At 42.9% G+C, this 24,940-nt stretch overlaps 2 protein-coding genes across 3 annotated transcripts; one reads left to right on the forward strand and one right to left on the reverse strand.

Annotated features, from left to right (window-relative positions):
• Window positions 1-7,850: 7,850 nt before the first annotated feature.
• echdc2 (enoyl CoA hydratase domain containing 2) lies at window positions 7,851-13,228 on the forward strand. Its single transcript, XM_055046602.1, has 11 exons — window positions 7,851-8,184; window positions 9,138-9,205; window positions 9,282-9,369; window positions 9,448-9,534; window positions 9,622-9,714; window positions 11,107-11,163; window positions 11,262-11,324; window positions 11,414-11,538; window positions 12,029-12,079; window positions 12,168-12,215; window positions 12,358-13,228. The coding sequence occupies exons 1-11, from the start codon at window positions 7,950-7,952 to the stop codon at window positions 12,433-12,435; spliced, it is 993 nt and encodes a 330-aa protein (XP_054902577.1). The 5' UTR covers window positions 7,851-7,949; the 3' UTR covers window positions 12,436-13,228.
• zyg11 (zyg-11 family member, cell cycle regulator) lies at window positions 12,998-24,927 on the reverse strand. 2 transcript variants are annotated; one of them, XM_055046579.1, is made up of 18 exons: window positions 24,699-24,927; window positions 24,222-24,387; window positions 22,415-22,626; window positions 21,997-22,314; window positions 21,800-21,913; window positions 21,017-21,133; window positions 20,793-20,933; window positions 20,466-20,642; window positions 17,460-17,524; window positions 17,265-17,364; window positions 17,144-17,194; window positions 16,887-17,048; window positions 16,692-16,739; window positions 16,403-16,600; window positions 16,266-16,318; window positions 15,597-15,694; window positions 14,842-15,036; window positions 12,998-14,759 (listed from the first exon to the last, which is right to left on the reverse strand). In XM_055046579.1, the coding sequence occupies exons 1-17, from the start codon at window positions 24,771-24,773 to the stop codon at window positions 14,852-14,854; spliced, it is 2,280 nt and encodes a 759-aa protein (XP_054902554.1). In that variant the 5' UTR covers window positions 24,774-24,927; the 3' UTR covers window positions 12,998-14,759; window positions 14,842-14,851. The 2 variants fall into 2 exon arrangements, with proteins under 2 accessions (XP_054902554.1, XP_054902564.1); XM_055046589.1 differs by having other exon boundaries at window positions 24,476-24,927.
• Between the last annotated feature and the right edge of the window lie 13 nt (window positions 24,928-24,940).

Here is a 24,940-nt window from a genome sequence, read left to right on the forward strand (position 1 = left end):
TCACCAATGACAGATTTAACATACATAGCACTAAAAATGTATTTCTGATCACACAAAAAGTTGGTATTCATGAACACATTTATAACTTGTGTTTGGTAACATTATTATAATCTCAACATTTAATATGTTGTCTGATTTTAGCAGTAGAAGAAATTAATAGCTGCCTTTCCAATTCACAACAAAGCAATACGTTACCAAATTGGCTTTAGATTTTTTACTTTTGTTAAAACACAGTGACGTGATACTGGGATGTCATATCATCCCACATATAAATCCATGTAGACAGAGGGAAATATTTTGCAGCTTTACATTTTCAGAAGTGACCCAGGATGCAGTTATCACACTCCAGTTTGACGATTAATATCCTTGACTTGGCTTGTCATGGTTCAGTCCAAACTCGATGCGTCAGCAGAACTAATGCAAAAATAGTTTTAATTACAAAAAGCCTGAAGGTTCCAAGAGGGCGGATTCGTATCGACGCAGGGATCACCGGGTCTCCAGGCGGAGGTGAGTCGGCCCACAGAGCCGAAGCCGGCGGGAGCTCAGTGAATGATGATCCATTGGAGGGTGAACAGGCAGGTGAGTTCAGGAACAGGTAAACCTGAGAGAACAGTTTCACACTCCAGTTTGACTCATCCAGCAGAAGTCCTGCTGTATGAGTCTAAAAGTGAATGATGTCGACGCCAGAATAGACGGCATGTTGGGTGTAAACCGCCTTTTCACCAACAGAACCTCGTACCAGCTGCGAATTATGGAACTGGAGGTGTTGTCGTTTCACCATCACCGGGTTCCCCGTGAATTGTACCACTAATCGGAGAGTGCTTGAAGAAAAGCTGAGACCATCTGTACAAAATCAGCCTTGATTTTGGATTCTTGTGCTTTTGATCATTAAATCATCATTTCCCTCACCAAACCTGGGTCCACTGAGTCTACCTCACCATCTACTACTCCACAATAACAATGATTTAACACCCAACCTCTAATGCCTGAGCTTGATATGAAGAGAACATTATCTAACATTAGGTAAATCGTCGTCTCCCAAATAGTTTCTGTTTAGGGTTCCACACGGCCCAAGACCGGCTGCTGTGTTTATGTGGAAGTGACTGTATCAGAAAAAAAAAAAAGCAAAACAAATACAAAATAATATAGATAATCCCTTGTGAAAGCAGGCGGCATTAGCCACACACACAGACATCTAGGGCCTTATCTCATCTGGTCCACTGGTTAATTGTGTGTGTGTGTGTGTGTGTGTGTGTGTGTGTGTGTGTGTTCCCCTGCGGCTTCTTGACAATGCAACGCGTTCAGATTGGATTGTGTTCGCTCCGTTAGGCTGTTAATTGTTTGGCATTGTGGAATTTTTAATTGAGGCAGGAAGTGATGTCGCACACGCTTCGCTGTCAAAACGCATGCGTTTATTTGCTGATTCACTCAACAGCCTCACAGTATGTTCACCACTGCCACCACTTGTGCTCCCCGATTCTCCAAACAGCCATTCTGATGAGGACGCGGCTGAAAGTGGAAGCTTAAATGCTGAAACTGCGGTCAGCCTCAGGCAGTTAAATACGTTACGTAAGAAAGATGATTAGGTCCGATAGATTTAAACCCTTAAAACTAAGCAGGACGGCAAATGATTAACGCGACAACCACATTAGTTTGAGCGTGCAAGTTGGATCTCGAGGCTTGGAGATGCACCGTGTTATGATGATTCATTTAGAGGTTTTTGTTAGATAAATAAAGATTGATTGAGAAGTCAAAGCTGTCAAGCCTGAATAACCAGTCAGCTATGTTGCTGCAGTGCACCAGCACCTTTGACTGGTCGGTAACAACAACCGAACCAAAAAGGGGCAACAACGCTTGCAGCGCTTTTTTTGTTCTCTTTCTCTCTCTGTCACATTTTTGTTGCATCTTACTTCTGATGGCTTTTTGCAATATTTGATTCTTTACAACCTCTCTGCAAACTGCAGCTTCAACTAATATCATCAGAATACAGGATCATCTTATTAGGAGAGTGGGATTTGATTAATCAGATTAAAAAGATGTGACATGAACTCAAGACAACTGAATTTTTTAAAAAAGTACTTGAAAAGGATTGTACTCATGTGCACCTTTGTGATAATCGTACCTTAGCCGTACACAAAGTTTTAAAAAATGATTTAGCTCGATTTTCTTTGCATGACAAAACCCCTGGTGTTTTAGCAGGGGTGTGTGTGCAGTTTGGAGAGCCAGTGTAAACACATCCACTGCAGAGTCTGAAGAGATCCAAAACCAAAGCTACAGAGTCCTGGACTCGACCCAGAGACTTCGTCTGTCTCAATTAAATCACTTAGCTTGCAGTAGGGGTGGCTGCAAGAAGTTGGATTGTGTCTGCAGAGGCTGCACAGATTGTGACTTGAAAGCAATGATGAGACGGATCAAAAGAGGCCTGCAGAGCTTCTGTAGAAACAGAAACATGGACGATATGCCCCCCTCCACCCCCTCAATGAGAGAGGAGTGGAGACTTCCTCTGACAAGCAACCAAAAAAACCACAAGAAGACGAGGCAGAGGATAGTAATGAAGAAAAATCGCTTTTTGTTGATCCTCATGTGAGTTACCGTTGCCTCCAAAAATCACTTTTACCTAACTGGGGCTGTAAGCAAAGAAAAGAAAAGTCCACAATAAAAGCGAATATAGTTTAACATTAATCAAAGCAAATTTCAGCTACATATTGACAGTACACTGATCGATGTGGACAAACTGTGGATGAATACAGCTGGAGAGTCATTATTAAGTTTCCACCTGGTCAACGATTAAATTAGATTTAGAAAAAGTAAAAATAAATCATTGCAAAGTTTTTGAGGATGACGGCGTTTGCACAGAAGTAGCCACTCATAACCTCTTTGTAATGTTACAGCCATAAACTTCACTGCATTTTCTTGAGCCTTCACACTGTAGATCGACACAAACACTGCATAACCTTCAGTTGTTTTCACCAATAAAGATCTGAAAAGTGTGGCATGAATGTGTGTTTCATGCCACAGAAGTGATAGAAGTGGCAAATAGAGTTTGGAATTTAATCTCGGCATTAATCCAGTCGTTCCATGCATGTTTCAGAGGTTTGCTAAGAGAACATTAGTGAACAAACTTCAACAGGGAAAGTAGCTTCTTCTAATCTGAGCTTGAACTACTTTGCAAAGAGAAAAGAAATATAAACATCAAACATTCAATGTGTAACCTGGTGTAGACAAACCCCTAAAAACACGTAGCTGGAATTCCATCCTAAGAGAGCATTGATTTAGTGTTGCTCAATTCAAATGCGGGCTAGATTTTTAAAATGTTTTTTTTGGTAAAACTATTAAAAGTTGCATATCATTTCCCAGTTAATCCACAGTGACACCTCGTTTTTATAGTGTAGTTCATGTTGAACACTCGCATAAAATCCTAATGAAATACACTGAAATTTGTAGTTGAAATGTAAAACAGACACTGTAAAACAAATTCCCTTTAAAAAGTGGATTCTACTGTGATTTTTTCTCTTATTTTTAATCCGTTCCTTAACATTTATTCTAAGACGACCTGCTGCTCTGCATCCATAAGGAACTGCCTGAGTAAAGCCAAAAGCAGGTAGTAAAAAGCAGCTCTTAAGGTTCCCAGACTAGCAACCTGTGGCTGGAGGAAAATAAATCCGAGGTGGTTTTACGACACAGGCTCACATACTGCAGCCCTGACACAGACATTGTTCCATTGTAGAGCCGCTGAGGTCGGCCACGGCCATCTATTTGGACTCTGATGTGTCATTATTAAAGCGAAGCAGAGCCAGCGGAGGAAAACAAGCCTATTTGGCTTGGAGAAGCCATGGGCCATCAGAATCTTTAAAACTTTCCTCTCTGGCTGCTCTAAACGGTGTCGGCTTCCAGAGGGCTTTGCGTGCAGCGCAGGCCCACGTGCAAGGACGCCCGGGGAGGGCAAGGGGGCACGCACGCATTCCTCGGATTGACGGATGGGCTCCTGAGAACGTGATCCCTGACATGATCGGTGAGATGTCTTTATTTTTTTATTAAGGGTGTGTTCCGTCTCCTCTGTCAGCTGCCTGATCCTCCCGACCTGTGAAGGAGGCGACCTCATGCCAGCGCAGGTGTCACCTTTGCTGCCTCTCCATTACCTCACATGGTCAGATTTTCTTTACTTTGGGAGATTTACTAGAATCAATAATGAAAGTTATTTCCTACCGCAGTAGCTTGACTGATCTGTAACTCTCCCCCTCTCTTCTTCTCGTCCAGTCAGCCTGGCTCCATCATTCTAATGCGTCTGGATCAAGACCAGCCAGTGATCCGTGCGTCTTGACTGGCCCGGTGCTGTGTGATGGTCGCCTGGAAAGGAAAGGGAGGAGATTCGACATGAAGAGACAGGACATTGGATTTCACTTTTTGGATCAGAATATGGTTAAAAATAACTCGCTCTTGCACTTTGTCCGTTTTTACCTTGCTACAGGAAGAAATTTCGATGCATTTTGTTGAGATTTTACGTGCTACTCCGGGGGTCCTGCAGCTTTTAGATGTGTTTCTGCTTCCACACACAATAATCAGGTCATCATTGACCCTCGAGTTCCTCGTTTCTCACGTACAATTTAACATGATAAAAATTTTGATTTATTGTTTTCTCAGTGAACTTCAGTTACTGATTTCTTTGTCGGAAGTTTTATTTGCACTGTTTTCTTTACCGTTTGTTCCACGAGAACGCCAATAACACCAATAACTTCAAAAACATTAAATGCGGTTACTTTGTCAAATTACACTTCTTTAAGTCATTTAAGTGAAGACACCTATGTCAAGTTGGAATGTTTTTCCAAGGGCAATACTTGTGTTTGAATGCTGTGCCATGCAGTCACAGCTATACAGTTACCTAAAAAAAAAGAAAAAAAAGCATTAAATAATTAACAATTAGTATCACAAACTATCACAATAAAATTCTAAGTCCATATCGCTCCCCACTCCTGCTTTCTCGCTTTATGAGCTAACAACACCCTGAATTTTTAAAAACACAAGAAAAAAACAACTGAAAATGACCAGCAGTTTCCTGACCGGCATTGAGGTTTGCTGAAACATGTATGATCTTCTCAGGTTGGGATGTTCTGCTGGGAAGCCCAAAGCTATTGCATTTCCAGTATCGACACACACTGGTAATGCAACCCACACCTGCAGAAGGACTTTTACGTACTTTGGCCGCCTGCTGACGGGCTCGCATGACTAGAGACACATCGTCCCGTCCTTTCTCATGCAGACAAGTACGTCGCACCTTGAATTAATAATCAGCTGAGATTTTCTTTAGATTTTCCAACTCTCTTCCGTGATACACATAATATGCCAATGGGTGAAGGGCTGAGTTTTTCCCTTGATAAAGTGATCAGGTGTGTTATAATTGATAAGACACTAAATAATTATATTGGACCAAGTGGAAAGCAGGCTGAGGGGAGGGGATGGATGGACGAGGAAATGGAGGAAGGGAGGTAAAGAAATACGCAAGACCTGAAACAGATTTTTAAAAATACATTTTAAAGAAAAACTAACCTAAGAAAAAAAATTCAATAGATGAACTTACAAGGAAAAGGTTGAGATGGCAAGACGGTGTCAAAATAGAAACAAATTCAAATTCATCATAGCTAATAGTATTATTGCTTTATTATTATTAGTAGTATCACTATCATTAGAAGTATTGTTATTTTTATTACGACCAGAAATTTTATCAACACCTTTTATGTATTTTTTTTCTGTGCAAAATTTGTTTTTTTTTGCCTCTCTTTTTTTGACACATCAACGAAAACACACTGAATACCTAAAGCTTATTTATTTACTTCTTTTGCACATTTCATTTTGTTTTTGTGCTCACTTCACCTTAATCTCTTTAACTGATTTGTCTGTCACAATAAAAAAAAACATGCATTTATTGACATACAAGCGGCAGTAGAACAACTGGAGGCTCATAAACAATTCATGTTCTGATCATTTCAGACAAAAAAAAAACCGATCAATCTAACGTCCTGAGGAAGAGCTTTTCAGCAGCCTTCGTCGGAGTGCGAGCTGTGTGTGTGTGTGCGACGTGTGGAGCTGAATCTGAAGGTGCAAGCAAAGCCAACAAGAGAATTACGTTCTACGATCATCAGACACAAAGGTCAAACACATTGCACTCGCCCTGAGCAGATCATCACCGTGCCTGCCATCTTCCTCCTTACAGACGTTTCATCCCCGTGACTCATGCTTGACCTCATCCCCGGTCACCAGGCCTTCCTGCCTGCATTCATCCCTGATGAAGCTGAGAACACAAGAGGGCTGTGAGCAACTCGCTCCTGCATCCGAAGAAAGGAGCGGGAAAAAAGCGGATGTTTTTGTGTTAAATTAAAGTCAAATAAAGACCCGATTGAGATGTTGCTCAGCAGAAACAGGAGAAAGCTCAAAGATGTTGTAAACTTGCTGTTATGAGGGTGACCTCTGCAGGACCAGAGAGGAAAAATGGTGTGTGGAGTCGCCTCAGGCGAAGAAAAGAAAAAAGAAAAAGCACAGCATGCAGGCGAGAGTGCGAACGGATCCAACTCGAGCCTAAAATTAAAATCAGCGTGCAACTCGATATGACGTGAAGGCAACTGCTGTGTTGACAATCAAGGCGACGTTAAGCAACCTTGACGTGTTTGCCTCAGAGCAGAGCGCGGTTCTGGTGTGATTCGCGTCCAACTTGTGTATCTTTTCTTTTCTTATTTTTATTTTTTGGGTTTTTCCAGGAGCAAACCGTCTGCAGTGGACTCCATCAGGCTCAGTTTCTGTCACTCAGGCAGCCTCACTCTCAAGCTGCCAGGGTCACTTTCCGTCTCGCGGTGCACAGGAATGAAAACACGCCAGACATCAAATCTGAACGACACGTTCTGCTCTAAATCCTCCCAGGTATCGCATCGCAGAACCTGCAGGCTGGTCTCCAGCTGCGATTTTCACCCACAAGTTTACTCAAACTTCAACTTAAAAGATCGATTTTTAAATTCGTTGTGATAGATAGAAAAGGAGTCTGATTGATAACCATCAGATTCTGTCACATGCAGATATCCAGCTCTCTCTCTCTCTGCCTCTTTCTCTCTCTGTCTCACACACACACAAACAGACATGCCTCTGTCACTGACTGATTGCATAACTTGTAAAAGATGCGCTCAATAATGCATGGTCAGACTAGCCAGAAGCAGTCTGATGGAAAACCTTACCTCAACAACAAAACCAGAGGTCAGGCTGCAACCTGTGGGTCGGCTGCACATGTGCGTGTCTGCTTGGACACAAAATGACCAATGCAAGCAAAAAAAAAAAAAAAAAAAAGTGAGTCAACTCTCTTTTTAGATAGTGCTCAAACTTTTGGATGATTGGTTTGCGTGGACCTCTGACGGATGTTCAAGACTAACCTAACTTTTCCCCAGACCTGTCCGCTGTCTTGGTCTCTATGGTGCTGCTTGTTCACTGATGCTCTCCTGCAAAACTTGCATGGAGCAGCTGAATTATGTGAGATTAAACAGAGCTGGGTGCCATTTTACCAATAGGGGGTTGTTGTTTGCACTGCATTTTTATTTGTGGGTATCAAGGTAAAGGTATTGTGACTACCTCTTCTGAAAACCATGTTATTTACTCTCTTTACTTTGTGCAGGTTTTTCACATAAAAAAACGCATTAAAGTTAGCATGAAAAAACCCCTGTGAACACACTACTAATAGTTAAAATAGTTTTGATATGCGTCTATTTATATAAATGGAAGTTAAACTTGTGATAAATAAAAAGAGTCGCTCACTCGGAGTTGTCGCTGTTGGCGTCCAGGAGCAAACAGGTCCCTCCTTCCTCAGGAAGGAAAGCTGCAGCAAACTTCCTGCTGCCCTCGTCGTACACTTTTTGCCCCCCCTAGTTACTCTCACGCCGCTTCTTTTAGGACCAAAACAAAACAAAACCCTGAACATGGCATCTGTCCTTCACAGGCTGGCCGTACCGAGGTGCTCTCTGCTGCGGCGCTTGGCTGTGCCACCGCGGGAAACGCAACGACTTAAACACCAGGTTTTACACCGGGACGGCACGCGACTGCTCGCCGGGGGAAGTCGCTCTCTCGCGGCCTGCAGCCGCGCCGACAGCCGCTCACAGCACACAGCGGCGGAGGTGGAGGTGGAGCTGAAGCGGCTCGAGGGACAGGACGAGGGTAGGGACAAATTTTATATATATATATATATATATATATATATATATATATATATATATAATATATATATATATATATATATATATATATATATATCATCATAATTATAGCTGGACAGCAGTCATGTTAGCTGCTACGCTCTATTCATTTATTTCTTAATATTTAAGTCCTTTGCATGGAGTGCAGCTGCTTGGTTACTGATGAAGAAAGAAGCAGCAGCAGCTTTCCCACAGGCGACCCACTTCTGGGTTATTATCAGAAGGTAGAGTTGTGTTTGTCTCACAGGGGAAATCACAGAGTGAAACGTGTCTTTGTGCGGTTTTACCTGAAACCACAGCCGGGCCAAAATTCAGTGGAGCCTTGAGAAGAACTTCCTTTGGGGGGCGCCACTTCCGGTCAAAACCCACCACCGCTGACGTCTTTTAATGATGGTCCATCGTTGAGTGTTTGTTGTCTGGACTTTTGATACGAGACGGTAACTGGTAGCAACTGGTGACTGGTGAACCCCTTTAGTGGACAATTTAAAGTCTGTAAATGAGCTATTCTGTGATGTGTGAGAATTCAGGTGCGCTTTGGGGAAACTTCAAATCACACTGCCTGTCCTGTCTGAGTGAAAGTTAATCCTCACAAACTGTTTAGAAATATCTCTGGCTCCAATAAAAAACAAACAAACCAGACGTTTAATAAAGTTCAAATCAAATAAGCGGTTGTAGGAATAATTGTCTCTTTTCTGTTTGGGAATCCCATGCTGGCTCAATATTTTCAGACCAGTTCCAATAAACCAAACTCACAGAAAACAGGAAGTGACTAGTCTACTTCTGCTGCACACAGCCAGAGGAGGGAAGGAGTCATGAACTTTGCTGACAATCAGTAGCTTATTCGCCATCAGGTTTAACAAATCCGCTCATTGTTAACCATTCGGGTTAACGTTTTGTGTTTTGTTTGTCCCTCAGGAATAGTGGAGGTGTTGATGTGCCGACACAGAGCAAGGAACGCTCTCGGTCACACGTTTGTGTCACAGGTGAGCAGACCTGTCTACATCGCTCACATTCTCACACTCGCAGTACAGACACAGACCTACACTCCTTTGTGTGCAGATGAGGGAGCTGGTGTCCACTCTGTCCCATGACTCAGCGGTTCGCGTGGTGATCTTCAGGAGTTTGGTGCCGGGGGTCTTCTGTGCTGGTAGGGGGTGCGGGGATGGCAGGTTCTGCGTGAAAGCTCTCGGTGAATCTGTGAACCTATAACCATTTCTCTTCACAGGTGCCGACCTGAAAGAACGAGCATTAATGGACAACTCAGAGTCCGATCTGTTCGTTCACAGCCTGCGCTCCCTCATGACTCAAATAGGTAGCAGGAGGATCAATATACGGGGTTGAATGATGAGTTTGGGGTGGAGCTTTGAACTTTCCTCGCCTCGTCTTTCTGCCTCGGCAGCGATATTACCCACGCCCACCATTGCAGCCATGGACGGCGTCGCGCTGGGAGGTGGACTGGAGCTCGCGCTGGCCTGCGACCTGCGCACTGCCTGTGAGTGACCTCACCTGTCAAAGCCCGGCTGGGAAAAGGCGCACGGCTGCTCAGGCAGGTGACGCTAATTCAGCTGGAAGGGGGACGTCATGTTCTGCCTTTGCAGCTGTCAGTAATCCAGTCACATAAGGTCAGCGGGTGAGTTTACACAGGGTGACGGAGGATAGGAACTTCCATTTCCAGTCTTTGCGTTAGACTGACAGTTCCCAGATTGCATCAGTGCTGCTCAGAGCTGTGGCTCTGAGACTTTTGGTACTGGTGCGTCCCAAAGTCTCAGTGGGCATGTAACCTGCAAAAGTATTCATCTGTTTTTAACATTCACATTTTGTGAGGTAACAACCCCAGATCTCAATGTATTTTAATGGGATTTTATTAAAAAAAGCATACAATATAAGCTGTGAAGTGGAAGTGCTGGACCGTGATGTGGGCTGCTTCAAAGCATCGATTCTTACACACAGCTTTTCAAGATCGTAGTTATGCTTATTTTTTTCTTATGTAAAAAATTGGAAAGTCTTGTCATTTTTCTTGCTCTTAGCTTTACGCACCTCTCCGTGTTATATAACACATTGACGTTTGTAGCTTGAACATGGCAAAAGGTGAAAAATTTGAAGTGGTATAAATATGTGCTAGGAGCCATAAGTGCCTGTCTGTATCAACAGTGATCTGCTGTGAAAAATCATGTTTATCTTCCTATTTCACTGAGGAATTTTAAGGACATTGGAAACTATCCAACTATCCATTTTTCAAATGCTTCTATTTGAAAAATCGTCCACGTGTGCAGAAACGAGAATGAACAAGATGCCTAAAAATCTACAGTGAACGGCAACATCGGAATAGATTGGGTTTGTTTTTACAGTGTAGGGGGATATGTGAGGTACTTGCCTGTTTTCACTCTCTTACCAAACTGAATCTGAAGAGAGAAGGAGGAATTGTCATGGATGTGGAAGGCTAAATGTTAACCACACTGGGGGTCCTTTCTGAGCAGATTTCAGCCATATAGCAAATCATAAAACTCTGAAGTGTTGCAGTCAATAATTGTTCACTGGTTACGGTTCAACTCCCCACTAAATATCTCTATATTATATCTACAGTCTATTTCTTTCCATAGCTGTAAATAATTCAGGCAGTGAAGGGGTTGAATTTTCTATCACTTTTTTATGTCTCAGGTGTTTTAATGACCTGGCGTGGAGCAGTGGTGCTAATGATAGCCATCTGCCTAGCTGTGCATGTACATACATCACCGAGCGATAGGTTATATTAGGTGTGGCACTTCAGTGATTGGTTGCGTACGGCTGAGCGAGGTGAGCAGGTGTTTGGGTCCGACGCTCTGACAGAGGCATCACTCAGACGTTGACCTTCACCCGTCCTCTGTTTTGTGTGCGTGTCTTTCAGCAACTTCCGCCCAGATGGGTCTGATTGAGACGACGCGAGGGCTGCTCCCGGGGGCGGGTAAGTCCACCAGAAATCACTGAAATCACCCCCAGCCGCACCGATTTGTTTTACAAAGGAGCCGCGAGAAGTTCACCTTGACGGGGTTTGTCCTGCAGGGGGCAGCCAGCGGCTGCCACGGATGGTCGGCGTCACTCTGGCCAAGGAGCTCATCTTCACAGGTGGTGGTGAGACAGAAATTCAGACGTCTCAGCAGATTCACAGAGGGTCTGACGGAGAAATGCGGCTGTCCGTCTCTGTGTGTTTTCAGGCAGGCGTGTGGGAGGGCAGGCCGCTCTGGAGTTGGGGCTTGTAAACAGAGCCGTCGAACAGAACCAGAGCGGAGATGCTGCTTACAAAGAGGCTCTGACCCTGGCCAGAGAGATACTACCCCAGGTTAGATCACAGTTTGTCTATTTTTAGCTGCAAATTAATAAGTGGTGGCCGTCCAGTCTCATCATCTGAATGTTCTGAAGAACCAGAGTGGGATATAAATGTGGACCAGAGATGGGTAGAGTACCCAAAAAACAGCTGCGGTCCTGTTCCTTGTGACCAAATCAAAAAAAAAAAAAAAAATCTAAACGCAGTGGAAGATCACACTGATGTAATAAAAATATACGTCTTGAATCCTTTTAAAAAAAATTTTAAGAATGTGACCAGAAATGTATTTCACAAACAGTTCAGGAAATGGAGCTTTGATAACACTCTATTCTGCAAAACTGTGAAAGCCCTGCATACAAAGTAATGTTCATATGATATTTTTGTATTTTTTTCGACCCCTTAATTTGTTCTATTTGATTAAAAAACTGAAGGTTTTGTGTCTAGTTTTAAATACATCTATGCAAAAAATGGTGAAACTCAACGTTGTTTCCTTTGTGATCACCAGGCTCCTTTTGCTGTGCGGATGGCCAAAGAAGCAATAAATAGAGGCGTTGAGGTGATACACGAGGGATTCATCTTCATAATCTGCATCTTGCAATGTCTCGATATCAAAACAAGGAGTGACTCCAATTCGTTTCCCGCAGGTTGACATTGGGTCAGCAATGGCAATAGAGAGGCTGTGTTATGCCAGGGTAAGTTTTCCGGCGATGTTTCCGGATCATTATTTTAATGTAAAGAAGTGGACGATTCCAATGGTTTAGCCTTGCTAGGTAGAGCTTTACTGCCTTCACTTAAAACTGATCAAATCCTCACGTGGCGCCTGGTCCTTCTCAGGTCATTCCCACACGGGACCGACAGGAGGGCATGGCGGCCTTCATCGAGAAGAGACCGCCACGATACACCGGGGAATGAAAGCGCCCCGCCGGTACACCAACATGAAGTTGAAGAAAGATATTTATCAGACACTGTTTGCAAAGAATCCCCCCTAAATCCAATGATGCATTTAAAGTTCTGGGTCAGTGTGGGCTGCAAAATGATTTTCTACTTAGTTGACCCACAGTTCAGAAGGAGATATTGTAGGATCTGAGTGGGTGGGTTCTGTTGATCAAATCGATCGTCGTTCTCAATCATAAGTAGGTAATGTTCTCATTGTGTTTTGAGTGGACTAAAAAAGAAAAAAAGCTCCAGTTTATATGGCAACACATTCTTTATTTTAATACTTGAAAACATGACTGAGCAGCATAATGGCACAGTCTTGGCATACATACAATTTTTTTTTAATGTTTATTCTTTTTACCCCTTTCCTTTTCTAGTTGAAATAAATCGTAAGAAAACTAAAACTGGCTTTAAATCTGAGCAATGTTCAAGCAATGGACGAAACAGCCGAATTCAACGGACGCGACAGAAATCCTTATTAAAACTCATAATCCAGTCCCAGTTGGATGCTTAACAAACGGTACATGACGTATTTAACAAAACCGTAAGGCCATAACTCACTGTGCAGATCAGGGGGTGTACATTAGGTAAGCTTTGCTGTCTGGTATATTTATTTATTTCACCTTGTTATGTATGCAAACTGACCCGTCCTTTACGGCATCACTGTTTTTAACCGCAGGTTGTAAAACGGAGGTTGATGTGACTTGCATAGAAAATGCAAGGTGAGAACTAAGAAGTGAATAATTAAAGTGGCAGCCTCTGCAGTCTGGACATGCAATTAACTCGTATTATTCAAAGTCTGGATAAGCATTTAAAAAAAACCACATTTGAGTATAGAAAATGTTTGCGCATCTACAGCAGTGATTCCCAAACTACTAATAAATTTAGCGAGAACAAAAACTGCGTTAGCGGCAAATATTTTTTATTCAGTTGGCCACAAACCTCAAGCTACTTTATTTGAAGTCCGTGCAATGGACCAACACGAAGCAACCAAGTAGCACATTGTATGAAATCAGTTTGTCATTCTTCTACTCATTAATAAGCTGTAATGGGAAAACATTTTTACACGTTCAAATACTTTAGCAAGGTAGTTTTGAGATTTTAAAAAAAGCTGCTGCAAATGGCCGCTCCCACAATTCTGAACCTCAACTCTGGTCTTGTGATGGGTCCTCTACGATCAAAAAATGTTTCAAATTTAAAGCTGTATGGACAAAACAAGCATTCGTATGGGAACCCAGAGGACAGCAGAGGCATCCAACACGGTGTGGCCTCACAGTCAGCAGATTTTCTCTTCAACATGATTCCTATGTATGTTAGGGTGAAAAAAATATATTTGAATAGAATTGCATGCAAAAACTGAAATCCTCCTTGGCAGAGAACTATTTTGGCCTCATTATATATTACACTGCATATAAAATGCACGTTGGGAAACGGAGCAAAACGTAAACATATATATATATACATGCGTTTCCCAAGGAGAAAACAGATGACAGCTACTCTCCCCAGGTCATTATTGGCATTTGTGTCCAGAAGAATAGACTTGCACAAAAACAACAGACATGATGGGCTAAATATTCCAATAAAATCTGCTTCTGAGTTTTGGAACTCAGTTGTTTCAAAACCAGTTTAGAAAATATCAATTTATCTCAGTAATTTTGGGGAACATTTCGACCCCCCGAACGCATCCGTATCAAGTTCCCTTTTAGCAGGTAGATAAAGTGAGTGCTGCAGAGGCATGATTTTAGTGCTTGGAGGTCCGCTACGATCAAGCGTGCAGGCGTTTATTAAAACCAATAGTACGAGCGTTCACACCAGCATGCTTGAGCTCTCAGCAGTGTCATGCATATATTTAAAGTTTTACCCCCCCCCCATTTCAGACAATAAAGTAGTTGGCAACACAGCGGGAGCCACCAAAAGCTCCTGCCTGCAGCTCAGTCGGTCGGTTTGGGGTTTGACGCACCTCGGCGTTTTCTGGCGCGAGAAACATCCAAGTGCTCGGGCGAATGAGAGCGGGCACAAATACAAAACCCAGCTTATCAAGATTTCAATATTCCCCATCTCTGGGCTCAAAATATTTCTGTCTTTAAATGAACACAAAGGAAATAAATAAGGTTTAGAGTGTGCAAACGTTTGCGTTTTCTCCGTCTTTTGCTTCCGTTTTCATCAGAAGCATCCGAGAGCGTTTGCGTGAGCGACGGGCGTCGCAATCGCACCACGCATGCGCTCTCCTCTCAAACGACTCTCTTTTCTGTGACGAGACGGCATTCCAGCTCCTCTTCTTCATCAAGGCTCACCGTTTTCTGAAAGGGAAGACACAAGAGGATGAGATGTCTTTTTTAGACATCTCATAGGTGTAAGCTTTTTATTTTAAGTTTTCTCTACCTGTGTGGCGTTACTGCGCAGGCGGACGTCGACTTGTGTGCGCGGGCTGGCCGGTGCGCGCTCTGTGTCGCTGCAGGCTCTCCAGGATGCTTTCGGCCAGCAGTTTCACGTCTTTGTGGGTCTGCGGGTGCGTGTGAACGTGCTCGAGCTGGTCCAAGCCGCCCTCCTCCAACAGCATGCTGCAGTAGCGAGACGCTGCAGGAAACGAAACATCAGAGAGGTGAGCAGGGTGGTGTGAAGAAATGCATGCTGGGCTTTCAAAGTATTCACTGATGAAAGTCTGAAAAGTGGGGCAGGTATTTGTTTCCAGCAGCGTTTGGGGTGTGCATGGGCTAACTTTTAGCCAGTCTATTTAGGCATAAAAAACATTGTTGAGCTTACAAATCTTGACAAAAACTCACATCTCCGAAAAATTCAAGGATTATCAATATCTTTACTTTTATCTGAATAGCACAGGAGCAACCTTTATTGTCTTACAAAAGGGAAATTAAGGTGCAACGTCAACATGAAGTTGAAAAATTCTTAAAATGTGAAAAATAGTAATAATATACTCCATAAGACTATAACAGAAAATACTACCCACTTATTAGAAAGAAAAGTTTTGGGATCGCGATCCAAAGGACGTGCAACTGAGTCCGATCGCTTGTCTACAAACGTACATAATGTCTGCATGTATTGAACACTGAAAAAGACGGACTGTTTACAATACAGTGCATCAGCGCAGAAAAAAAACAGACCTATATAAAACGTCTCACCATTTTTGCTGCACACATGCTGCATGGCCCAGGCTGCCCACAGCTGGACGCCAGGTGTGTGAAAACACTCCAGCAGGGGAAAGAATGGGTTAAAAGACCTGAGGAACAAGAGAAGGATAAATTTACTTTAAACACAAGCTGTAAAGATTTACTGAACAACCACAGTAGCAATAATGTTGCTTATTGTGACGGACAGAAATTCAGGGCCTCTGCAGGTTTCACCAACTCAGATTTAATACCTTTTTAAGACCATTATGAATGAAATTTAAGACCTATTTCATGACAGAAATGTACAAAAGAAAATGTAATTTCATGTGGTAGTGCCAGGCTTTTTTGCCCTTAGGGCAAGTAGCATCAAACAGCTTAGATGCTAAGAAGCTAGCTAGCTATGAAGGTTTTATTAGCAGCTAGTAAGCGGTAACCTCAATCACAAAACGTAATGACGTTTCAGAGTGCGACTCAAATGTTTGCCTGATAGAAGTCTCAAAAGACAAACTACACAGAATAGCTTTAATAGTTCTGCCATGACAAAATATGATTAACGCATCTAAGGTAATTTAATAAAAAAAAAAAAATGAATTTAAGATATTTTAAGGCCTTAATTTCAGATAGATGAATTTAAAAGTTTCCAAGGATGCGCTGTATAAAATCTCCATGTCTGCAGCTTACCTGTAAGCCACCATTTCACACTCTGGTGGGGGCCACTTCATGATGACAGCATGCTAGAAAAGGCGGACACGTAAATGACCACGGTGCTTCGTGTGTTTTACATCCATCACTTTGAGGAGGTTCTGCCGAACTCCTACCAGCTGCTCGAGCAGCGAGCCCCGCAGAGCCGGGCTGAGCGACCAGGCCTCCTCGCCTCGTGACGTCAGGTGCGCGAGAATGCCGGCGGCGAAGTAGCTGACCTCCACCTCGGGGCTGTGCAGCAGAGCACTGATGTGGTCCAGAAAGCTCTGCACCATCAGCTCGCTGTGCAGTTCCCTGACTTCTGCTATGTTGTTCTGCGTGGCAGAGGGCGAAAAAGGATTATTGAGGCCTTAATTTGGCCAGTCAAGCAAACTGGAGGTTTTTTCGGAAGGTCAGTAAACATACCAGAAGACCGAGCACCTTCTGCTGGATGGAAGATTCGTTGGGGAACGACTGCAGCGATGGTGGAGGGGAGGGATGGAAAATAAAAGTGAGTCACAATGCCCTACAGAGATATGCAAATGTACTATGCGCTGCTAATGATGAGTAACTCCTGTAGGAATCAGCATGCAGAGCCTTATTTTTAAGGCTTCTGTGTACCTCCAGCACTTTAATGAACAGATCCAAGCCTTGGTTCTCAATAAAATGGCGGCAGGTCGTCGGCGATTCATCTGTGAGGTTCCAGAGCGCGCTCAGCGTAAATTTCAGCGTCGCATCTACAACGTTCTGGTTTGCCTTCTGACGCACAATGTGCAGCAGTTGCTGCAAGCCGGGGAGAGAGAGCGTGTATTTAATTTAGGGGTTGTCGACTTTTGTGGTAAACCTGTGATTATTTTTCCAGACGTGGGGAGTCGTACCTTCACGATGAACAGCTCTGCTCCCAGCTGGGCGGTCTGTTCGGTGGACAGCTGCAAAGTTCAAACACGACCGTGAAAAAGACTTGGAATGCCGAGAAGACTGTGAGTCAGACAACCTTACCTTAGCAGCCAGTATGGAGATGATAGCCACAGCCATCCTCTGCATGTTCTGATCTTCGTGGTTGCAGAGCCACTGCATCACCAGTTTGGCTGCTTCGAACCTTGTGAACAGAAATGCACGACGACTCACAATCCAGATGATGTTAAATAGCGGGATGTGAACTATTTAGAGACGGTATGAAGATCTGTGTCTCACCTGTTGAATGGAACCTCTTGTAAGATGCGATCGCTGCACAGAGACAGCAGGCAGTTTTTCTGCAGCTGCAAAAAGAGAAAGCAAAACAGACATTTCAGAACCCGTAAAAAAAAAAAAAAACATCTTCATGTTATTGCCAAAAAAGTTCCACTTAGATCCATAAATTTGGCTGCAAAATATTCAGAGAACAAGAAAAGGGAAGCTAAAAATTCCGATTGTTTAAAAGTTCCTCCATTCAAATTTTGAGACGTCACAACATGTATTTGCAGTTACAGTTTCAAATTTTTCACCGGTGAGTTTTTCTATATTCTGGTGTTTTCCGGGACAGAACCACAAAGGTGACAACTATTACTGTTCCAAATTCAGACAAGCAACGTCTGACGTACATTATTGTTACGACTGGCTCAAGGTCATAACAAAAACAGGAGCCCACGCAAGTGCATTAAAAGGAATATTTATCAACAAAACAACAATGGATTGTGGATGTCAGTATCAGTGGTATAATGCAAATGCTTGGATGTGTTGCACGAGTGCATATGGAAGTGTGGAGGTGCAAAAACAAAGACAAACTCAAATGTGCAAAAGGAGGGGAGCTGAGGCCTGGAAACACAACACCACAACCGTCAAGAGCAGAGTGGACGCCGAAGGCGACTCAAAAGATGGAGACGGCCAGGTTTAAATGCTCTGTGCTCCAAATTAACAAATCAGCAGCACCTGTAAAGGGGAGGAGCACAAAGACAGACAAAACACCTGCAACTGAGCCCATTGAGGCCCAGGGCCGTAACTATTATACTGCCGGAACTAGCAATTATTTTAGTGATTCACTAGTCAAGTGATTATTCTGACAATTAACTGGACAAAAAAAGAAAAAATTAACCACTTAAGCTTTTTTTGTACAATATTAGAAATACATTAAAATATGCAAATAAACAAATAATTCTTGTGTAAATAAGGTAATACGTGCTGGAGGTTTATACAACTGTCTGTAGCAGAGTATGGCATCGCTACCCTACCTGCACACTGCCTCACAGCTGGCCTAGAGAAAGCTGCTACGCGTTTCCAGCACGTACATAAAAACTCAAATTTGACACTGATGGTGGAAACTGAAGTCATGGCAATCGACACTCTTGTTAAAGTAAAGCATTAACAGTTCTGATCAGCTGCCATCTGGGTAACACTTTGACAGGTTGTGAATAAGACTGTCATGACGCCGTCATAAACATGTCATGACGCCGTCATAAACATGTCATGACGCCGTCATAAACATGTCATGACACCGTCATAAACATGTCATGACGCCGTCATAAACATGTCATGACGCCGTCATAAACATGTCATGACGCCGTCATAAACATGTCATGACACCGTCATGACCATGAAGTAAATATTTCAGACTGTTGTCATAAAGGGTCATTCAGTAAACCATGTCAGATCATAATTTCTAGGTTAATGTCAAGTTGTCATAACGAAGACATTTTGAATAATGGTCAACTTTGTATTAAAGGTGTCATGATTTACCGAATGACGTTTTATGACAACAGTCCTAAATATTCATGAAGACTCACTCATGTTCATGACAGGTGATGTTTATGACAGTGTCATGACCTTCTTATTCACAACCCATCAAAGTGTAACCATAATCTGCAAGGTAGACCTGGTTCTGAATATTTGTTCATGTGAGAACAGATCACAAAGCTACTTTTCTCTGTCGCTAATTTATTCAGTCAACGGCTTTTGTCCCACGAGGTCTGGCTCTTTGTTCCTCCCCCAGCACGTTGCCAAGGCGAGCACAAATTCCTGAAAACAGAGCTTTGATCGTTCAGTGCGTACATGTTTAGCACAATGATTGGTTGGATAAAATAAATGATGACCTCTCTCTGTCTCTACCGCGGATCATTTTCTAATTCTTATTTGGATACCTGTTGATGTATGAGATATTGACAGAATCATTTAAGATGGCTGCCGATAAATGAGGAACAATCCCTCTGCTCTGTGAGTCCCAGATGGGTCACTTATGCTCCTGCTGACTCTGTGATCAGAAAAGCTTCCAGCGTACAAAAAGTGTTGCCGTGTCAAATTTTGTTTCATAAAGGGAGCAGCAAAAATGCTCCTTACAATCACGCTGAGTTGTTCTGAAACCAACAATATATCCCAAACTGAGAGAACAAAGGGAATAAATCTGCAGAAAAAATGTCTAAAATTTAATTGTTAAATTTCCACCTATCACCTTCCACAATCAGTTTAAGAAATGTATGAAAGTGAAGTAAATAAACCCCATCTTCTACCAGGCTGAAAATTATTATTTACGACCAGGGATAGATTTTAAAAACTGCTTACCCAAGTGTTTGGGGGACCCAAAGATTTAAAATATATATATATATATTTTTATGATTCATATTTTGCAAGCAAACTCATAGACCTACATCAAGAAAGGTGTTTCAATATTGGTGGATTTTTTATAAACAATATAGGTCATTAAATCAACAGAATTTGTAGATTATGTAATTATAGCATGTAGCACCAGATGATTTAAACCAACAATTCATTGATTTGTACCCACCAATGTTTAGGTCTACCAATCAGCGTACTGTAATTTCCATGACGAAAATACATTTTCAGTGGACAGAGAACCAAAACTGGCTTCAGATTCTTCTAAATGCAGCCCTGCCTGGGCTTTTTGTTGGTTGTGTTTTGACTTCTGCTGTGTTTCATGTAAATTGCATTTGGTGCTAAAAGGGCAGCAACTGTATGCTGCTCCTTAGCAGGAGTGTTATTAATTAAATGAAAGAGAAGCTTTAAAAATCACTCCAAGTTCAGTGAACACATAAAATGTTGCAAGCTTTAAACAGATCTTAAAAAAACAACAACAAAAACTTCTACCTTCACTGCTTTTGTTGCAGAAAAAGAGAAATGGGGTAAAGAATGATCACAAACATCCACAGAAGCTTACTCAAACACATGTGCACTTTATGACGGAACAACAATGAAGGACTCCTGATGTTTTACCTGTTGGTGGTTGGGGAAAGTCCTCATGGCCTCCAGGAGGAGCTGGGTGACAGCACTCAACAGCCGGACCGGCATCCCTGCTGCCAAGTCCTGCTTTGTCAAGTTGAACACACATGCGCTGGCGGCCAGCTGGACGTTTAGAGTGGCCGGGTGATTCTTCATGCCCAAAACTACAAGCTGCACAGAAAGACAAAAGCAAAGTCAAAAGAGAAAGTGTCTGAAAGTTGCTTAGAAACAACAGAGACCATGTTTTGTTGTTTGTCATCCACAGCAAAACCAAATTATTATTTTTTTTTATCCTTCCGCATTATTTTGTGAACTATTTACCTTTAGAATGTCAGGCCGTGGTTTCTCCATGACGTGAGTCAGGCTGAACAGATGAAACAGAGCTTCCCTGACGAATCCCTCCCTCTCGCTGTATCGCCGCAACGCCTCGCAGATCTGAGTCTCGTTGGCTTCTCCTGTAACCTGTTTCCATGCAGCAAAAGCCTCAGCAGGACCGAAAATCCTCCACTTTGTTTCCTCGTTAATCGTTGTGCGCCCGTTCCTACCTTCAGATTTCCTTCTCCAGAGAGGAAGTCGGAGAAGCCAGCGTCTGTGGCCAAAAGGCCCACAAAGGTCATCCCGGGCCTCTCTTCGACAAACGCCCTGACGGCTTTATCGGACACCTGCCAGTAAACCATGTCAGATCATGGAAGAGAGAACATGTACACTTTTAGTAATCCTTTAATCTATATAATATATTAAAGAATAATCTGAAAAAAAAAGAAATAATAATAATTGGCACATTTTGCAGATTTTCCATTTATCTGCTTAAATCTTTTTTAATACATTACAAGATGCCTTTTGTTAAAAAACAAAGCAAACTTGTTTTGTGGCAAATACAATAACAGCATTCCTTTTGTGAATCATTGATCATTTGTGACAAATGATGCACCTGCGGGTAAAAAATATTTCTGACAACATATAAAAACTCAGCTTTTTCTGCTCGACTTATCAATACAGCGTAGGACTGATCTGTTATGCTACTGTATTGATTAACTAATTAATAATTGGATAGCAAAAGGTGCTTAATAGGGGATTTTTTAATTTCTTTTTCAGAATGATAATCTTTGCGAAGATGAAACTTTTCCTATTCAGGAGTTCTGTCTCTACAGACAAAGCTCATTTATTTTCATCTCAAATGCAAAATATATATATATTTTTTTTTTTAGCAAATTACCTTTTTTTAGTCTGTGTACTCCAGTTAACGATTAATCAATTACTAAATTAGTTCACTATAATTCCATTATTTCAATAACTGATTCATGGCGATTAACGTGAAGAAAACGCACCTGTTTCCTGCCTGAGACGTCCAGGGAAACAAGAGCAGGAAGGATCCCCCGCTGTGCCAGCAGCTGACAGGCCACGTCGGAGGTAAACTGCTTATCGTCGCTGATGTCCAGGTGCTGTGTAGAGCACAAGCATGAGTTTCTCTCTCTGCCGCCGTAAATGTGCATTTCCCAGCAACACCAGAACGATGACCACCAACCTGTAGCACATTCAGCTGGCCTATGACTCCCAGCAGCTGAGCCGTGCTCATCTCCAGCCTCTTCAGCTGGTGCAGCGTTAGCGAGCGGAGGCGCTCCTTCAGGCCCAGCAGCGGGCTCAGGTTGGTCACCGACGTGTTGGACAAATCCAGGCTCTCCAGCCGAGGCAGGGAGCAGACGTCGACGAGGCCGGAGTCGTAGAACTCCACGTTGGCCAGAGAGAGAGAGCGCAGGCCGCGCAGGGCGCTGAAACGGTACCAGCTCAGTTCCTCCAGAGAGGCCATGGTGAGTCCGGTCAAGATTAACCGCTGGAGAGACTCCTGCAGAAAGAGAGAGAGAAAAAAAAAACATTTTCAAATTGACTTCAAGTTGTACGAAGAAAAGATTTCTTAGCAAGTGAAACCTCCCAGTTTATTTTACCTGACAGTATTTGTTGGTAGCCAATCCCTGCAGGATGTCAGGAATGGTGAGGTCCGCGTTGACCCTTGCGGCGTCCAGCTCCAGCAGTCTGTGCGGGCAGAGGGCTTTCTGGAACGCCTCGGCAGAGATCCGGGCCGTGCGGATGCAGGCTCGTCTCAGCCGCAGGTACTGACAGTTCCTGAACACCCCCACGGTGCTGTCATTCAGGAGACCTGGAGGGGAATGAAGCACCGTCAGTCACAGTTTCTCAACATGTCGCCATTTGAGGAACAGATACAACAGTGAAATGTCGGAGATGATATTTAAGCACGACAAAACCTTGCATAAATCTTTTTGTTAACATGACCAAAAGATTTAGTAAAATACAATAATCTAGCAGTCAGTGTATTATATATTTTTTCAAAGTAATTACATTTCAACTGACAAAAAGGTGTGCATTTTAGTTGAGGTCTCCCAGTGAAGTGGGTTTCTTATCTGATAAATTATCACAAAGGAAGTAAATAAACATACATTGGTTTTATATTTCTTAAAAAAAAAACACTGTAAAAAGCAGCGTAAAATTCAACCACACCAATTGACTTCAGAAGTTGGCGAATTATAAAATAGAGTACACCTGTACATAACTCATGAGTTAATGAGGCTTGTTAGAGAACATCAGTGAACAAACAGCATCATGAAGACCAAGAAGCACAGCAGACAGGGACATCCCAGAACCAAAAACATACCAAAGCACGGCCGTAAACAGAGAAGCAGCCAAGAGGCCTGTGGTGACTCTGGAGGAGCAGCAGAAACACTCCCAAAATGCAGAAGATGTCAAATGAGAGAAAAATTCAACTTTCTAACTTGCATGCAAAATACAATGTGAAATGTGTGAAACATCGTTGTGGCAGGTGCAGGGCAGCTGGTCAGAGTTTAGCATATATTTGGATGAAAACAAATAAAGAAAATGTATGTAAGGGCTTACTGACATCTATTTGATGTGCAAAGCTGGTAGAGACTGTAGATGTAATTGCAGCTAGACGTATTGACTGTTTCTTTTCACATGTGGATTTGTAAAAATGTTCAAAAACACGTTACTATCACAAATTAAATGGAACTCAAATTATTCAAGTTTCCTCAAGGAGTTGTTGTGGATGCTGTAACGGTGTGTGTCATAGCAAATTTGAGGAAACCTCTTCAAATCAAAGACAATGTTTTTCTATGACAGTCTCACGAAGAGGATGGTCAGGGTTATCCATAATTGTCTTGATTTTATGTCAAATTCTTCTCCAGAGGTTGCACACTCATCCCCAGAACTGACCCAGACTTTTTTCTTTTTAATCAGATTGTTGAGCCTTTTTAGAGTTTCATGGCTCTGATGCTGCTCTGAGATGAAACTCTCAACAACAGACCAACAATTCTTCATCTTCACAGTAGTGTGCTACTTTGATTCTGCACAAGTAACATGGGTAAAATGTGAAAATGCTGACTGACGAGAGCGTTGACGAATGAAAAAAATGATTAATTAATAAAAATAAATTAATTAATTGAGGAAAAACAAACCAATAAAAATTAAATAAAAAAAACAAAAAAAAAACCATTGATATAAGTAGATGCAAATAATTTTTTTAAAAAAGCATTTCTTCACAGCTATGAAGCATTTCTACACTGAGATGGAAATTAGAGCCTTCAGGCTATTTTTTTTGTTTGTTTTGGTTTTGTTTTTGCTTCCACGCAGTTCATTTAGAACCATCAAATTCTCGCTGACCCACCTGTCCCAGATCCTTCCCAAGACATGCATCCCCTTATCCGCAGAGGTTGGGCTTACCTTCAGTGGCCATCTTGGCCAGAAGCTGGTCTGCCAGCTCCTGAGGGAAGAGCACAGCCTCCCTGAAGCACAGGGAGCCGTCAGGCAGCTTGACGCAGAAACACTCCAGGTTCTGGCTCACATAGGTGAGGCACAGGTCTGTCAGAGCCGCCGGGGAGGCGTCATCCTGGACAGCAGAGAACAAGTGTTTTTTGTTGTTGTTTTCCCAAATGAAAGGGGCGGGGGAACACATACGGGCAAAATAAATAACCTACCGTGTTTAAAAACAGAGAAGCCATAGTGTAGAAGAGAAAGTAAAGAGGACAGTTTCAGCTTAAAGCAGCGGAGGGATGACGTCAGAAAGAGCCAGAAGAAACACAGCTTCGCCTGTTTTGTGTCTGTATCAGAGCGTCTCGGTTTCTCTTTCACCTGCCTGCTCTGACACAGAGCGGAGCGGAGGGACAGCGGCGGTGAGCCTGGACACAGCAGCTAGCTTACTTGTTGTTGCCACTGAGCTGAGAAACCTCCCCCGCTGCGAAAACACCCGAAGCCGCCCGAGGTGGCGGAGTTCATGTCGACCAAGCGCCGCAGCGACGGAAAACCTGCGAAACGAGGAACCGGACAGGAGGTAGGTTTTCACTGCGAGCGACGTCTGGCTGGAGCGAAGAGACAAGACAGTAAACAAAGGTCACAACACAGGAAGTACATTGGGAGAGGAGGCGGCGCTACGGAAGCCCGCA

This window comes from Poeciliopsis prolifica, unplaced genomic scaffold (assembly GCF_027474105.1).
Source record: "Poeciliopsis prolifica strain line A6 unplaced genomic scaffold, Auburn_PproV2 SCAFFOLD002, whole genome shotgun sequence".
Lineage (NCBI taxonomy): Eukaryota > Metazoa > Chordata > Actinopteri > Cyprinodontiformes > Poeciliidae > Poeciliopsis > Poeciliopsis prolifica.

Bases quoted from the DNA above. Each gene is read 5' to 3' on its own strand.
- echdc2 (XM_055046602.1), top strand. From the start codon at position 7,950: ATGGCATCTGTCCTTCACAGGCTGGCCGTACCGAGGTGCTCTCTGCTG. The intron at 11,164-11,261 runs GTAAGTCCACCA...TTTGTCCTGCAG, and splicing joins AGGGCTGCTCCCGGGGGCGG to GGGGCAGCCAGCGGCTGCCA. The intron at 11,325-11,413 runs GTGGTGGTGAGA...GTGTGTTTTCAG, and splicing joins CAAGGAGCTCATCTTCACAG to GCAGGCGTGTGGGAGGGCAG.
- zyg11 (XM_055046579.1), bottom strand. From the start codon at position 24,773: ATGAACTCCGCCACCTCGGGCGGCTTCGGGTGTTTTCGCAGCGGGGGA. The intron at 24,388-24,698 runs GTAAGCTAGCTG...TCTGCTGTCCAG, and splicing joins CAGCTCAGTGGCAACAACAA to GATGACGCCTCCCCGGCGGC. The intron at 15,037-15,596 runs GTGAGACGTTTT...CGTTTCCTGCAG, and splicing joins GCATGTGTGCAGCAAAAATG to CGTCTCGCTACTGCAGCATG.